At 43.7% G+C, this 17,924-nt stretch overlaps 1 protein-coding gene across 1 annotated transcript in view; it reads right to left on the minus strand.

Moving 5' to 3' along the window:
* The window catches only part of SHISAL2B (shisa like 2B), a 149,357-nt gene that overhangs the window by 58,937 nt on the left and 72,496 nt on the right, over nt 1-17,924 (minus strand). The window contains exon 2 of the mRNA XM_082248193.1: nt 1,119-1,276. Within this exon, the coding sequence (XP_082104319.1) occupies nt 1,119-1,276 (158 nt within the window). The remainder of the gene's footprint in view (nt 1-1,118; nt 1,277-17,924) is intronic.

Consider the following 17,924-nt stretch of genomic DNA (forward strand, 5'->3'; position numbering starts at 1 on the left):
TGGTAACTATACCCTCTTTTTTATTTTAACTAAAAATATGTCTTTGATATCACTTGAAGAATGAGTGTAACAGAGGAAGGGCTGAAAATAACAGAAAAGGAGCTAAAAAAACAGCAATAGCAGAAGAGGAACTGAAGAATGACAAAAAACAAAAGAGGAGCTGAAGAATGACAGAAACAGAAGAGGAGCTGAAGAATGACAGAAACAGAAGAGGAGCTGAAGAATGACAGAAACAAAAGAGGAGCTGAAGAATGACAGAAACAGAAGAGGAGCTGAAGAATGACAGAAACAGAAGAGGAGCTGAAGAATGACAGAAACAGAAGAGGAGCTGAAGAATGACAGAAACAAAAGAGGATCTGAAGAATGACAGAAACAGAAGAGGAGCTGAAGAATGACAGAAACAAAAGAGGAGCTGAAGAATGACAGAAACAAAAGAGGAGCTGAAGAATGACAAAAACAGAAGAGGAGCTGAAGAATGACAGAAACAGAAGAGGAGCTGAAGAATGACAGAAACAAAAGAGGAGCTGAAGAATGACAGAAACAGAAGAGGAGCTGAAGAATGACAGAAACAGAAGAGGAGCTGAAGAATGACAGAAACAGAAGAGGAGCTGAAGAATGACAGAAACAGAAGAGGAGCTGAGGAATGACAGATACAGAAGAGGAGCTGAAGAATGACAGAAACAGAAGAGGGACTGAAGAATGACAGATACAGAAGAGGAGCTGAAGAATGACAGAAACAGAAGAGGAGCTGAAGAATGACAGAAACAGAAGAGGAGCTGAGGAATGACAGATACAGAAGAGGAGCTGAAGAATGACAGAAACAGAAGAGTGACTGAAGAATGACAGATACAGAAGAGGAGCTGAAGAATGACAGATACAGAAGAGGAGCTGAAGAATGACAGATACAGATGAGGAGTTGAAGAATGATGGAAACAGAAGAGGAGCTGAAGAATGACAGATACAGACTTATGGATCATGGCAGTTTACATAGAGTGAGGAAGGGACATAGAAGTGAGAGATATTGTCACATCAACCATCAACTCCCCCCTCTACTCTAATCAAATGGATTGTATGTTTATGTTATTATATTTAAGCAAACGTTTTTATTTCTATCTTACCTTTTTGTGAGCTCGATGAGCCGGCACGCTGTAGTTTGAGTCCAGTGTCTATTCTCTGGGGCTTTGTGTATAGAAATAAATAGCACAGCACGCACACACTGACAACAAACGCTAATAACACCAACGCTGCGATCGCCAGACCCACCAAAGCTCCTATACTGCAAGACAAAAGAGAAATATTCATAAAACATTGCATTTTATTACATGTCCAAGAGATCTGTGTAATGCTCGAACATACCTATCACATACTAAATATATTATCTGGTGCAGCTGGGCATAGTAACCAATCAGCTTCTAACTTCAGGTTTGTTCAGTTAAGCTTGTAGAATGAAACCTAGAAGCTGATTGGTTGCTATGCACCAGACTCTGTGTGCTCCAATTTCAGTTACCCCCACCCCAGCATTGTGTTGTGGGGCAATATTGATCATTCTCTAACTCTTGTGTGCATGTAATAATCTCTAAAATTCCCTTCTTTTTTTAAAGTTGGCATTTATTTTATTAGCCAGAGCCTGCTGAATTTTATACGCATAAGATCTTTTCTGTTCCGTTGGAATCCAGGGGTGTCAAACATCAGCCACATCAGCATTATGGTTGCCCTCAAAGGGCCGGTTGTATCTGTAAGCCTAGATTTCCAGAGCACCCTACTCCCCCCCCCCCTCCCCCAGTTGCATCAGATAATAACACAGATCTCAGCACACCACAGAACTCAGCATAGTTCCGTCCAAATTGTGTCCACATGTACAACAGATACTGAAAACCCCCGTGGGCTGACACGTTTCGAGGAAGTCCTCTTCTTCAGGGCTCAGAAGTATGCTGAGATCTGTGATGCGCTTTTAACAATTGCAACATTGTGAGTAAAATACTTACCATGTTTTTAATACAATGAATGATGTGTCTGAGGATAATGCACTAGGTCTGTGCGCCCTCTGTGTGTTTTCGTATGGTTGCAGTGTTGTAGACTTCCCCAAGTCTTTGAGGGCAGCAAGACAAGGACTATCCGATTTCAAATGTAATGAAGATATAAACATACACCCCCTTTACCGTGTGCTGCTGCCTGGAAGAAGCTGTGGATTGAGCTGGGAAGCAGAAAGTGCAGGGTCTGGAGGAGGACCAGAGGAGGGCTGGAGATGGTTGAATGCTGAGACCAGGGAAGGCAGAGACGAGGGGGTGCTACAGCCGTGCAGAATCTGTTTGAGGGGTTCTGTCCTCCTCTTTGCTGCCAAATGTTGAGTCAAGGTGGGGACAGAGATGAGGCGGTTGCCACAGCTGCAGAACAGGTGCAAGGGCCACATGAAATGCCTGGAGGGTCCAATCACAGCCGGTCACATGTAAATGAGGAAGTGCCGTTTATCAGCTCTCCATGGCTCACACTGTCACTGTTAGTGGATAGTGTGTTGAGTCAGTTTAGTGCAGACAGTGTAGTATACAGGCATACTCCACTTTTAAAATGTATAGCTATGTTGTAGTCCTGGGTTCCCTCTGGGTGCTCCTCAAGTTTTGTGTCCCTGTCACTTATAGTTGGTGAGCAGTGCCATGCCAAGCTGACCAAGGTTTCCCATGGATGCCAATGTTAAAGACAGGGAGCAGTGCCATGTTGAACTGTCCAATATTTCCCATAGACACCAATGTTAAAGACAGGGAGCAGTGCCATGCCAAGCTGACCAATATTACCCATAGACGCCAATGTTAAAGGTGGGGAGCAGTGCCATGCCAAGCTGAGAATTATTTCCCATAAATGCCAATGAGCACTGAAAGCTGAAAATTGGTCTAGGCAGGAAGGAGGTGAAAGTGCCCTGTATTTAACCACTTAAGCCCCGGAGGATTTGGCTGCTAAACGACCAGGGGTTATTTTGCGATTCGGCACTGCGTGACTTTAACGGACAATTGCGCGGTCGTGCGACGCTGTACCTAAACTAATTTGGCGTCCTTTTTTTCCCACAAACAGAGCTTTCTTTTGGCGGTATTTGATCACCTGTGCGATTTTTTGATCACGCGCTATAAACAAAAAAAGAGCGTCAATTTTGCAAAAATAACAATATTTTCCCCTTTTTTTTATATGAAATTCCCCCCCAAAAAAATGTAAAAATCAAAATTTTTTAACATTTTCGGCCAATTTGTTTTATGCTACCTATGTTTGGTAAAAAAAAATCGCAAAAAGCGTATTTTGATTGGTTTGCGCAAAAGTTATTGCGTTTACTGACTAAGGGAAAGATTTTTGTCATTTTTGTTGTTTTTTTTTTTAACGCGTAATGGCGGCGATCTGTGATTTTTTTTGCGGTACTGCGACATTGCGGCGGACAGATCGGACCCTTGACTGACATTTTTGACACTTTGGGGGTTACCAGTGACATTTCTACAGTAATCAGTGCTATATATATGCACTGTTACTGTAAAAATACACTGGTAGTGAAGGGGTTAACTTTATTTGAGAGGGAGGGGCTGTGTGTGTCCCTAGGGGCGTGATTCTAACTGTGATTGGCTGTGGCTTCAGCTGTATGCAGAGTGATCAACGGATCTACATAGTAGATCCATATGATCAGCTCTCATACAGAGGGGAGAATGACAGGCAGCTTGTTTACACAAGCTGCCTGACTTTCTCCCTCTCCCCCGCCGATCGCAGAGTGGCCGGCGGACATCGGGTCCTCCGGTCACACGCGCGGGGGGGTCCGTGACCACGCGGGAGCGCGCCTCCGGCAGCGCGCGCTCACTCCCTAGACCCTCACAAGCTAGTGACGTAGCCCTACGTCACTTTGCCTGTGAGGGGCTGACCGCCGACGTAGATCGGCGTGCGGCGGTCGGCAAGTGGTTAAGTGGTTAAGGGAAACCCTATGACAGAATTAAAAAAAAAATGGCATGGGGTCCCCCCCAAAATCTATACCAGACCCTTATTCGAGCATGCAGCCTGGCAGGCCAGGAAAGAGGGGGGAGGGATTAGTGAGCACCCCTCCTCCTGAACCATACCAGGCCACTTGCCCTCAACATGGGGAGGGTGCTTTGGGGTGCCTCCCAAAGCACCTTGTCCATGTTGATTGGGACAAGGGCCTCTTCCTGACAACCGTGGGCTGTGGTTGTGGGGGTCTGCGGGTGGGGGGCTTATCGGAATCTGGAAGCCCCCTTTAACAAGGGGGCCCCCAGATCCCGGCCCCCCTATGTGAATGGGTATTGGGTACATTGCACCCCTACCCATTCACCAATAAAGTGTAAAAAAGGAAAAACCACAGAACACAGTTTTTGACAAGTCCTTTATTAAAAAGAAAAAAAAAAAGTGTCCCGCGATGTAAATCCATTGTCAATCACGACGCTCGCCGACCCGAAAAATAGAAAACATTTTAAAAACACTTCGCCTCTTCAGAGTTGTACCATCATATGCTGCTCTTCAGCTTTGACAGCTCTTTTATAGGAAAGGGGCGGGGCCACCCGGTTACATCAGCGGGTGGCACCGCCCCCTTCTGACATCACACTTTTGTTGGTGAATGAAAAGGGGTACGATGTACCTGATACCCATTCACATGGGGGGGGGGGCTGGAAAAGGGGGCCTAGATTCTGATAAGCCCCCCACCCGCAGACCCCCACAACCACAGCCCAGGATTTTCGGGAAGAGGCCCTTGTCCCCATCAACATGGGGACCAAGTGCTTTGGTGGCACCCCAAAGCACCCTCCCCATGTTAAGGGCAAATGGCCTGGTAGGGTTCAGGAGGGGGGGGGGGCTCTCTCGTCCCCCCCTATCCTGGTTTGCCAGGCTGTATGCTCAGATAAGGGTCTCGTATGGATTTTAAGGGGACCCCACACCATTTTTTTTTTCAATTTTGTTGTGGTGTTCTTCCTAAAATCCATACCAAACCTGAAGGGCCTGGGGGCCTGGTATAGACTGGGGGGACCCTATGCCGTTTATTTTCATGTTTTTTAATCTGTATTGCCGGTTGCCAACAATACATTACAGCCGCGAGCAAGTTTAAATTACATTTTTTCCTTTACCAATGTCAGTATTGCTGCAGCAGGCTCCATACATCGTACAGATGTGCCACTTTACAGGCACATTATGCGAACCCCCCAGGCACGATATTTAAAGGAGTTTTTAATTTTTTATTGTTTCACTTTAAGCATCATTAAAATCACTGCTCCTGTAAAAACGATTGTTTTAAAAAACATTTTTTGCATTGATACATGTCCCCCAGGGCATTACCCGGGTCCCCATACACTTTTTATGGTAATAACTTGCATATAAGCCTTTAAAATGAGGACTATTGATTTTTCATGTTCGTGTCCCATGGAGTTTAATAGAGTTCTCATGTTCACTAGAACTTTTTTCCAGTTCGAGATGTTCTGGTACGAACCGAACAGGGGGGTGTTCGGCCCATCACTAGAGAGAACTGAGGCTTTGGGTGGCCGCATCGCTGGATCCTGGGACAGGTGAGTATGTGTTTATTAGAAGTCAGCAGCTTCACTTTTTGTAGCTGCTGACTTTTAATAAACACACAAATGGCTGGAACTCCACTTGTTCTAATAGCTGTCATTAAATTGTTACAGAAAATGTACATGTGTTTCTAAGATACAAAAGATCTTCAGTGCATCTTATTGTAACAAAAAGTCTTTTTTTTATTTAAGCATCAAAAAAAAAAAAGAACATCATGAACCTTTTTTGAAGTCTGAATAAAAGAGAATTTGTTTACAGGGAGCTAAGGTGGTAAAGATCTTCTGTATATTTTAAAGGAGTTGTAAAGGCAGATGTTTTTTTTATCTTAATGCATTCTATACATTAGAATAAAAAGCCTTCTGGGTGCAGCAGCCCCCTTAATACTTACCTGAGCCCCAGCGATGTCCACGAGTCCCTCGGTGGCCTGGGACTCTCCGTCCTGATTGGCTGAGACACAGCCGCGGCACCATTGGCACCTGCAGCTGTCAATCAAAGTCAGTTAGCCAATCAGGAGAGAGAAGGGACGGGCCAAATGGCAGCTCCATCTCTGAATGGACACAGGAAGCTGCAGTTCGGCTCGGGTGCCCCATAGCAAGCTGCTTGCTGTGGGGGCACTCAATAGGAGGGAGGGGCTAGGAGCAGCGAAGAGGGACCCAAAAAGAGGAGAATCTGGGCTGCCCTGTGCAAAACCAACTGCACAGAGGAGGTAAGTATAACATGTTCATTTTTGAAAAAAACAAAAACAAAAAAAAAACGAGACTTTACAATCACTTTAATATTGATGACACCATCCATTTGTGCACTTCTGACTTAACAAGAACAATTAACTAAAGTTTCAAAATGTATGCAGTTCAGTTTTGGTCACCAATCCTCAGGAAAGACATTATTGAATTAGAAAGAATTCAATGGCAGGCAACAAAATTAATAAAGGTAATGGAGGACCTCATCTATAAGGATCAATTACATAGATTACAGCTATTTACTCTGGAGATGAGGTGTTTTTTAGGGGGGATATGATTACATTGCACAAATATATCAAAGGTGATTCCAGTAACTGTAATATCCTGTATACTCTAAGATCCCTGAGGAGGACACATAGCCACAATTTGAGTTTAAATGAAAGGAGGTCAAACCCTAGATTGAAAGGGTTATTTACAGTTAGAGCAGTAAAAATGCAGAACTCCCTTCCCCAGGAAGTAGTACTAGCTAAAAGTGTTGACAGCTTATTTGTTAACTGAGCTTCTTTGATAAAAATATATATATTTTGTTTCGTAAGGATAGTCTTGTTTATTTCATTTAACATTTGTTTTTCTTTCCTTTTTGTATTGATAGTTTATGATTGTTGGTAGCAGTTTTCATTCTACTCTTTTACTGTTTTCTGCCAAACAGTAACATAAAATAATGAGGCTGATGTGGGGCAATTTTTCTGCCCAAGGGTCCAGGATAGTTGGAACTAGATTTTGTAACCCTCAAGAATGATTTTAAAACCAATTACACCATTAAAAGCCACCAATAAATGCTTGAAAATAGAACTAGAAGCTAAAAAACCCAACATATTCTGTTTGATCAATGTCCCTAGTAATGCGAAAAATGGTATACACAAAAATAAGACACACACAAACATCACTATAAAAATACACATATTGACGTGAAACATGTAGGGAGGGCTTAACTCGTGACGTCATCGCGTCCACCAAGTACAAGCTGGTGTAGTATTTTATCACTGCGTGCTGATCTACCTTTTAAATTGTGAGTACCTGTCCGTCTTTTTGTAAGATAAACATCCCATTCAGAGTTACAGTATGTGTGGCCTGTGTTCCTTTGCCTAACATCCTGCATGGGATCATCCTGCCAAGGTAATTATAACTGGAGGCACCTAGGAAGTCCAGAAATAGGGTTTATGCTGGTGGTTCACTGTTGAAAGCCTGGAAATCATCTAAATTTTAACATGCCTCATTGATCTCTGTGATTGGGGATCAACATAATCAGGTAAGAGGCTCATTCATGTGGTGAAGGGCACAAGGGCACCTATGTGTTTCAAGAATTGTGCATTCTGCTGGTGGAAGGCTGGAATTCTATATTTATTCCTGTCTGAATGTACTCTTTTCACAATATTTGGCAAATAATTTGACTTTTCTTTTTACTTACTTTACTTTGTGTTTGTTTGCTCACTTATTTTTGGTGTATATTATTTTATATCATCTAGTATTCTGATGGATGATAGTTTCAGACTAAGCGCATTGTTTTTTCTGTTTTATTATAATGCTACTAATGTTCTTGTAAGTTAAAAAAAAAATGTTAAGAGAGGTCAAAATGTGTTTTCTTCAATTTCCTTATTCAGATTACAATGCCGCACCAATGTTGTGCTCACGACTACTGTGCAACTCTGTGACTCTATATAATGGCACAGCCCATTCAATAAGCCTGATAAAAGGGATCATGGGACATGTAGTTTGGGTAGCAACTGTCAGAGATTTTACATGATAGCAGTGCATAAGACCTCCAATTTGGCCCTATAGACTTGTGCGGAGGAAACCCACCTCAGTACTCAAAGCAAACATATGATAAAACTTTAGCAGGTAGGCAAGGAATATTTGGGGCCCAAAGTTAATTAAACCAGAAAAGTGCCTTTAGTTGTACTTTAACATTGCTTTCCTCATTAAATCCAATAGATTGTGGCAAAATGTTGAAATTTGACAAAATCTCCTGATTTTTGCAAACATTTTGGTAAAAAAAAAAACTCTCAATTTCACTTATTTGTATTTCTACAAGACGCTGCCTTTCTTCTTTCTTCCTTTCTCCATTATTACTTTCATTCTGCAATACCAATCTCATATATCCACAGCAACCAATCAGCAACACAGCATTCATTTCCCAGTGTTGCTTCTTAGTTGTACAAACCTCTTACATATTTATAGATTTCAGTGGCTTCTTATTGTCACTTTCTGAATAAGTCATCGTGTCATCCTGCACATTAGAAAAAACAGAGTTTAATGAAAAGCTTGATGTACCATGTAATTTCCACTACTCCTTCTTGGCAGTTAATTTATGATGTATAGTAATATTCTGCAACATGGGATAAAGCAAACCCACATAACTGACAGCTGGCTTCTTATTATTTTTGACTCAAAGACTGTGATCAATGCTTCCTAGGTGAGGAAATAACAATGGTAAAACAAGACTACGGTGTAGCGTATACTTCATTACCATCTTTCCTTCCCCTTAGTTTATGCTTCTACATGCAAATCAAATGAGCATAAAATAGTTCTGCTTCCGTTAAAGAGGTTCTCCGGGAAAAGTTACCCTCTTCCACAAAAGACATGAAGACCAGAACAAGAAACGTGAAGCCAGACCATATGAAGATCTTAAAGTGAGTGTAAAGTCTTGTTTTTTTTTTTTTGTTTTAACCACTTAAGCCCCGGAAGATTTTACCCCCTTCCTGACAAGGCCCTATTTTGCGATTCGGCACTGCGTGACTTTAACGGGCAATTGCGCGGTCATGCAACGCTGTACCTAAACAAATTTGACGTCCTTTTTTCCCCACAAACAGAGCTTTCTTTTGGTGGTATTTGATCACCTGTGTGATTTTTAGTTTTTGCACTATAAACAAAAAAAGAGCGTACATTTTGCAAAAATAACAATATTTTTCACATTTTTTTATATTAAATTCCCCCCCAAAAAAATTAAAAATCAAAATTTTTTAACATTTTAGGCCAATTTGTTTTCTGCTACATATTTTTGGTAAAAAAATTCGCAATAGGCATATTTTGATTGGTTTGCGCAAAAGTTATTGCGTTTACTAACTAAGGGAAAGATTTTTGTCATTTTTATTGTTTTTTTTTTTTAACGAGTAATCGCGGCGATCTGCGATTTTTTTTGCGGGACTGCGACATTGCAGCGGACAGATCGGACCCTTGACTGACATTTTATGACACTTTTGGGGTTACCAGTGACATTACTACAGTAATCAGTGCTATACATATGCACTGTTACTGTAAAAATGACACTGGCAGGGAAGGGGTTAACTTTATTGGAGATGCAGGGGTTAAATGTGTCTCTAGGGACGTGCTTCTAACTGTTGTGGCTGTTTGTGTAACTACAGAGATATACGATCCTACATAGCAGGACCGTATGATCTCTGCACTTACACAGGGGAGAATGACAGATGGCTTTGTTTACATTAACCGCCAGCCTTTCTCCCTCTGTACCGGACGATTGCGAGTGGCCGGCGGACATCGGGTCCGCCAGTCACACGCGCGGGGATCACAGTGAACGAGCAGGGGTGGGAGCGCGCCTGCGGCGGCGCACGCTCGCCCCCTATTGGCTCGCAGGCGAGTGACGTACCCATACGTCACTTTGCCTGTACGGGGCTGACCGCCGCAGTATATGTACTTGCGGCGGTCGGCAAGTGGTTAATGTAGCACTGCCCCCTTGGGGGTTGCTTGTAGTTGTATGTTCTTCTGTGCTGCTTTGACCCTGTGAACTGTCCAGCCCTCCTGACACTCTAGGTTCAGATATGTTGTGTATACCTATAAATGGCACACTGACAATGCAGATCTGTTTTAACTCTTTAGATTTGCTTTACTCAAAAAGAATGCTTAACCACTTAAGCCCCGGAGGATTTGGCTGCTAAAGGACCAGGGTTTTTTTTGCGATTTTTTACTGCGTGACTTTAACGGACAATTGCGCGGTCGTGCGACGCTGTACCTAAACGAATTTGACGTCCTTTTTTTCCCACAAACAGAGCTTTCTTTTGGGGGTATTTGATCACCTGTGCGATTTTTTGATCACGCGCTATAAACAAAAAAAGAGCGTCAATTTTGCAAAAATAACAATATTTTTCACATTTTTTTATATGAAATTCCCCCAAAAAAAAAGTAAAAATCAAAATTTTTTAACATTTTTCGGCCAATTTGTTTTATGCTACCTATGTTTGGTAAAAAAAATCGCAAAAAGCGTATTTTGATTGGTTTGCGCAAAAGTTATCGCGTTTACTAACAAAGGGAAAGATTTTTGTCATTTTTGGTGTTTTTTTTTTAACGCGTAATGGCGGCGATCTGCGATTTTTTTTTTCGGTACTGCGACATTGCGGCGGACAGATCGGACCCTTGACTGACATTTTTGACACTTTTGGGGGTACCAGTGACATTACTGCAGTAATCAGTGCTATACATATGCACTGTTACTGCAAAAATGACACTGGCAGGGAAGGGGTTAACTTTATTAGACAGGGAGGGGTTAAGTGTGTCCTAGGGGCGTGATTCTAACTGTGTAGGGACATTCCTATTGGTGTAAAAGCAAAGATCAACCGTTCTACATAGTAGAACGGACAGATCTTCACTTTTACACAGGGAGAACTGACAGGCAGCTTGTTTACACAAGCTGCTCTGTCTTTCTCCCTTCACAGGAGCGATCGCAGTGTGACTGGCGGACATCGAGTCCGCCGGTCACACGCACTGACTTGTCTGTGAACGAGCCGCGGCGGGCGCGCGCCTCGGCGGGCGCGCGCCCGCCCGCGATAGGCTCGCAAGTCAGTGACAGGCGAGTGACGTACCGATACGTCACTCTGCCTGGCCGGGGCTGACCGCCGCAGTATATAGTCGTGCGGCGGTCGGCAACCGGTTAAATGAGGTATTAATCAACTAGGCCCTGGGTAAACAGCCAAGGCTCATTTGAAATAATACTAAAAAAACAGTTATAGTAACAAGCAAATACACCAATATACACGGTATCTGACAGTAAGTGAATGAATCTCTCAGAAAGCTATAAATTGCTATTTGAAATACTCCTACTAAAGGGAAATCCCAGGCTGGCCTATATTACTTGTATCCTCATGAGAGATGAGGTAATCTAGATACCAGTAGTGTGTCCCCTTTAAAAGCAATAAAATAGCAATGTTCAGAATACAAGGCCTTGCTATTATCTTCACTCGGCAGTTGGAGCTCGAAGAACGAATGATTCCTAATTGAAGCACAGTGAGAGGTAAGCAATGTAAGATTAATGATGATCCACTAACTCATCCAAATGTAAGGTGTCTGTATACAGTGTTCAAGTGATGCTGTAGCAATTGATAACTAGACTTTGTGCAGGTGCTCTATCACTAATCCCGATGTTCCTCTTATAACTTCTGGAAGAACAAGCAAAGGCAACTCTCCACGCTGTGAACACTGAGATTGCTGTGCTCTGCTCATTCAGTAAGTCCTGCCAACTAAGATTCAATCAAAGTTGCTGCAGAGATGTCTGCGATGTAGCGAGTGTCATCCGTCCCACCTGGGCTGGGTCTACAGATGGCTGGGTGGTGTGCAGTAGGCCGCAGTCCTTTCTCTCTGCGGCAGACCAATGCACACCTGATGGATCCCGGGAAGCAAGAGAGTGTGGGCCTGATCAGCAGATCCTATTATTGTCTCTCCAAAAATTCTCCCCTGGAGCGAATGGCCTGCTGGGATGTGTAGTTCATAAACAGTTCAGCAGTGCAGTAATATCTTTCCAGAAGACTACAGTTCCCACGATGCTTTCTTCCAGTCTCAGGAGTATAATGCATGAAGTCCAAGACCAACACTAGGGGAGCACAGAGACAGTCTGAGAGAGCAGGGAATAAGTCTGCAGTGTCAGATAGTTGTAGTCCGCTCCCGGCTACATTAATAACAAACATGTTATACTTATCTGCTCTGTGCAGTGGTTTTGCACAGAGCAGCCTGGATTCTCCTCTTCTCAGGTCCCTCTTCACTGCTCCTAGCCTCTCCCTCCTGTCGAGTTCCCCCCCACATCAAGCAGCTTGCTATGGGGGCACCCCATCCGAGCTGCAGCTCTCTGTGTCCATTCAGACATGGAGCTGCAGGTTGGCCCTGCCCCTTCTCTCCTGATTTGCTAACTGACTTTGATTGACAGCCACATGAGCCAATGGCGGCGCGGCTGTGCCTCAGCCAATCAGGAGTGAGAGTCCCGGACGGCCAAGGGACTCGTGGACATCACTGGACAGAGATGAGACTCAGGTAAGTATTAGGGGGGCTGCTTCACACAGAAGGCTTTCTATCTTAATGCATACCTCCTGACTTTACAACTCCTTTAACTCAGATCATTCCATTCCATGGATCAGCTGATCAAATCAGCATAAATGTGTTTTGCTTCTGTTATAGTGTATATAAGTTATTTATGGATGTAAATAAGCATATGACTCTAAATTTCTAAACAGTCCTTTTTTAAATTTCTAAAGTCTCCCTACCTGAAGTCCAGCCACAGAGTAAATACTTACCTAACCTTCATCTCCACTGGATTCATTGGATGTCTTCCAGTGAGATTCATGGAGAATGATGAGTACCTCAAATCTCATGAGAAGACACTTCAGCCCAGTACCAAAGAGTCTTCTCTTGAGATTACGGATCCTCGTTATTCCAAGGATCTCACCAGCAGTGCCAGGGCAAGGTCATCCAGCATCCAGGGCAAATATGCCAAACTGCGCCCCCCCCCTTACCTTAGGGTTAGGGTCAGGGTGTCCCCATCCCTGCAATAACCCATTGCGCCCAGGGAAGCCTCCCTCCTGCCCACCCCTTGTCCTGGCCCTGCTCACCAGACTGAGATTGTGATGTTGCCCTTGCCTAGGTGTGCTGGGCAGAAGATGAGGGTAAGGTAAGGAAACATTCTATTTTTTCCTATGTATATTGTTGCACCTATAATATATAAGTATTTTTACAGGGGTGGGGGCCCTGATCTAAAAAGTGGACCTTGCATTTTTTCTTCAAGGTTAGTTTTAAAGTTGAATTCCAGAAATTAGCTTAAAACACAGGTGAAATACATATAAGTAAGCTGTTTAAGCTACCTAAGGATTTGTATTTCTGTCCATCCAGTCCTGAAATTTGCACAGCCCATGGTATAGCGGAGCCAAGAGAGAGAGAGACAACCCTTTCTTCAGTGGCGGCTGGTCAATAGGGGGCGCCGCCTCCTCAATGCTAGTCACTGTAAAATTCAGCATCTTAAAAAAAAAAAAAGTACCTTTTCATATGGGAGGGACGCCGGACACATTGCTGTCTATGGGAGGGGTGGGGGTTTTTGCATCATATGCTTCTCTTCTTTTAAGCCAATTGGCGGCCTTCTGGTGTGTCCTCGAGGTGCAGAGCGATGCACCCCGAACACTCCCACTAACGTTTGGCATCCTGTGATTGGTCCAGCCTGGACCAATCAGGACGTCCAATGTCGTAGGGGCGGTGCTTGGGCAAGAGGAAGCAGTTAGCAGTATACAGAGGGAGAGCGGTGGGCAGTATACAGGGGGGCAGTGTGTAGTATATGGGAGGGAGCAGTATACGGGGGGGCTTCAGTAAATAGTATACAGGGGGAGAGCAGTGTGCAGTATATGGGGGCAGTATACAGTGAGGGAGCAGTTAGCAGTATACGGGGGGGGGGGGGGTACAGTAAGCAGTATACAGGGGTAGAGCAGTGGGCAGTATACAGTGGCAGTATACAATGGGGGGAGCAATTATCAGTATATGGGGGCAGCGAGCAGTAGACAGCAGGAGAGTAGTGGGCAGTATAGAGGAGGGAGCAGTTAGCAGTATACAGGGGGAGAAGAGTGGGCAGTATATGGGGGCAGTGTGTAGTATATGGGAGGGAGCAGTATACAGGGGGGGCTTCAGTAAATCGTATACAGGGGGAGAGCAGTGGGCAGTGTATGGGGGCAGTATACAGTGGGGGGAGCAGTTTGCAGTATACAGTGGGGGTACAGTAAGCAGTATACAGGGGTAGAGCAGTGGGCAGTATAGAGGGGCAGTATACAGTGGGGGGGGCAGTTATCAGTATATGGGGGGGCAGCAAGCAGTATACAGGGGGAGAGTAGTGGGCAATATACAGGAGGAAGCAGTTAGCAGTATACAGAGGGAGAGCAGTGGGCAGTATACGGGGGGACAGTGTGTAGTATATGGGAGGGAGCAGTATACAGGGGGGGGGGGCTAAGTAAATAGTATACAGGGGGAGAGCAGTGGGCAGTATATGGGAGCAGTATACAGCGGCGGAGCAGTTAGCAGTATACAGGGTGGGGTACAGTAAGCAGTATACAAGGGTAGAGCAGTAGGAAGTATACAGTGGAGGGAGCAATTATCAGTATATGGGGGCAGCGAGCAGTATACAGCGGGAGAGTAGTGGGCAGTATAAGGGAGGGAGCAGTTAGCAGTATACAGGGGGAGAACAGTGGGCAGTATACGGGGGCAGTGTGTAGTAAATGGGAGGGAGCAGTATACAGGGGGGGGGCTTCAGTAAATAGTATACAGGGGGAGAGCAGTGGGCAGTATATTGGGGCAGTATACAGTGGGGGAGCAGTTAGCAGTTTACGGGGGCAGCGTGCAGTATACAGGAGGGAGCAGTTATCAGTATAAGGGGGGTACAGTAAGCAGTTTACAGGGGGAGGGTAGTGGGCAGTATACAGTGGGGGGGGGAGGGGGGTTGTATACCATGTGCATACATTGGTGTCTGTAACATATAATTCAATAGATATAAAGTGCTAGTAACAAAACATGTGATATATCTTCAATAAAATAAATATGATAAATATACAAATACATATAAAGTGCAAACAATATATGTGCTATATATTCAAATAAATACAACAGCAATGAACTTTAATAAATAGATTGCAAATAAATTTCATAAAAATTAAATACAGTGACTAAATATCTAAAGTGAAAGGTGCTAGTGCAAATCATCCATTAACTCCTCCTCCTTCTGTTCTATAGTCCTATAGTACAGTTCATAGATGAATAAAGTGACCAGTGTCCACTGTGCAAATAAGCTAGACTCGTGATCTCTCACTGTGTCCAGTGCTGAAAACCGTGCTCCCCTCTCTCCTGCCTACTTATCAAAGGTAGGTAAGTTAAGGGCCATACAGATCTCCACTGGTAGGTTACAGTGCACTTCCTCCAGGGATAGGGGTCACTCCAGCATCTCCTCCTAAACTCTGGGGCTATCTCTTCCTCATCTCCACGTACCAGCCACCATATAAAAAGAGCATGCTTCCATAGTGTAGTATATTTGTAAAGCTTTTATTAAATAAAATAAAGTTACACTCACAATCTCTCCGTGTTGTAAAAACAGTATTTCCTAGTGTGGTGGACGCCGTAACCAGCCTGCGTTCCTACCACCGGAAACGGACGTGACGTCAGACGCACAACTAGAAGCTTGACCGGTTTCGCCCCTCCCACAGGGTGTCTTCAGAAGTGAGTTGAGGTAAGGCCTCTTCTTCATAACAGGGGGAGGTTTTTTGTAGTTTATGGGGATAACAGGGAACAATGCTAACTGATAACAGTCCACTGAAGGCCCCTTTCACACTTGTGTTACCTCAAAGTCCCGCAATTTTTTATTGCCACGAAGCAATGCCTATTACATTTTTCTTTTTGCGCCCCCCCAAAAAAATTTGTGAGCACCAGCCGCCACTGCCTTTCTCTGTTACAATTAGGAATATAGTGGTGTCATTTCTCCATCCTTCTTCTTGCTTTTCTTTCTTCTTGCCAAGACTGAGAGGGTGCAGCTACTGTACATATTTATGGTTACCAATTCATGCTCCATCATACCCTGCCATGTTGGACAAGCCCTCTGGCCACAGCAGTTTGTGCGGCTGTACAGTGTTTTTTCATTGTCTGCACTTCCCCTACCTGCAGTCCAGCCTCAGAGTACACTATGCACCTATGATGTTGCTGGTGAAGAAGCCCAAAGTTTTTGGGCTTCTGTGTATGGCTAGCAAAGTTGAAGAAGATCTATGGACAGGTAGGAGGGTATAGGGAAATATAACGATCATAGTTGTGTAGCCAGCTATCACACTGCCCAAATAACTGGCAGATTATCTGGAAAGTGGGACAGTGACTGCGCCAGAAAAAAGTATTCATAACTACTCCACAATAGTCAGAATTGTGAACAAACTATTAAAATCACATTGACCTTTACAGTGCTTGAAGTTCAGAATTATAAAATATCATAGGTGGGTGCTCACACTTGAAATTTGAACTATGTGCTAAAAAAGCCAACATATAATGCAGGGTCTGTTCAATCAAATAAACTTTTATTGGGTCCAAAATGTGCTTTCTTCAATTTCAGTTTTCAGATAACAACGCTGCAGCAATGTTGTGCTCACTGGGACTACTGTGCAGCCTGGTAATGCCAATCAATCCAAGACCCCCCATTCAGTAAGCCTAATAAAGGGGATCATGGGAGATGTAGTTTGGGTAGCAATTGACAGGGCTATTACTCCAATTTTGCCATATTGACTTGTGTAATTGGAACCCACATCAGTACTCACAGCAAACATTTGATAAAACATATGGAGGCAAGGAACATTTGGGGCCCTAGATTAAACTAGAAAAGGGCCAACGAATATACACTACTTAAAAAAAATAAATAAAGGAACACTTTGAAAAAATATCATGCTGGATATCTATACTCATATGGACTGGGTAATGGGTTAGGAACTAAAGGATGCCACGTCATGAAAATTATCAACCTACAGAGGGCTGAATTCAAAGACACCCTAAAAATCAAAGTGAAATAAAAAATTCAGCAGCCTAGTCCATTTTGCTGAAGTTTGATTGCAGCAACTCAAAATAGTACTTTGTAGTAGTTTGTATGGTCCCCACGTGCTTGTATGCATGCCTGACATTGTCAGGGCATGCTCCTAATGAGATGACAGATGGTGCCCTGGGGTATTTCCTCCCAGATCTGGACCAGGGCATCACTGAGCTCCTGAACAGACTGAGGTGTAACCTGGTGGTGTCAGATGGACCAAAACATTATGTCCCAGAGATGGTCTATTGGATTTATGTCAGGTGAGCGTGTTCTTTTCTCCATCACTGCTTTCAGTCTGCCATGCCAATCTCAAATATCCACAGCAACCAATCAACAATACTGTGTTCATTTCCCAGTGTTGCTTCTTAGTTGTACCAATATTTTTTACAAATTTATAGATTTCAGTGGCTTCCTATTGTCACTTTCTGAATAAGTCATCATGTCATCCAGCACACTGCTCTAATAACTGGCAGATTGTCTGGAACGTGGGACAGTGACTGTGGCTGAAAAAAAGTCTTCATATCTTCTCCACAATAATCAGAATTGTGAACGGGCTAATATAAAATAACATTGACCTTACAGCACTTGAAGTTCAACCTTAGAAAATAATATCAGATGCGTGCGCTCACATGCATAGGATTGTTTTGGATGATATATTGCATTATTTCATTTACACATTGGTTTATGTTCTGATATTAATTTATCTGATATTCAATCAGTACTTAGAAGGTGTGGTTTCCTCCTTAGTGCTTTGTTTCCAGCCTCCCACCACATTTCTCATTACATTTACACAGGGCCACTAATAAGGCCGCACAGCCAGCCCTCCTGTACTGCGCCCGGACACCATCAGTTCA

This window comes from Pelophylax lessonae, assembly GCF_965119305.1.
Source record: "Pelophylax lessonae genome assembly, chromosome: 1".
Taxonomy (NCBI): domain Eukaryota; kingdom Metazoa; phylum Chordata; class Amphibia; order Anura; family Ranidae; genus Pelophylax; species Pelophylax lessonae.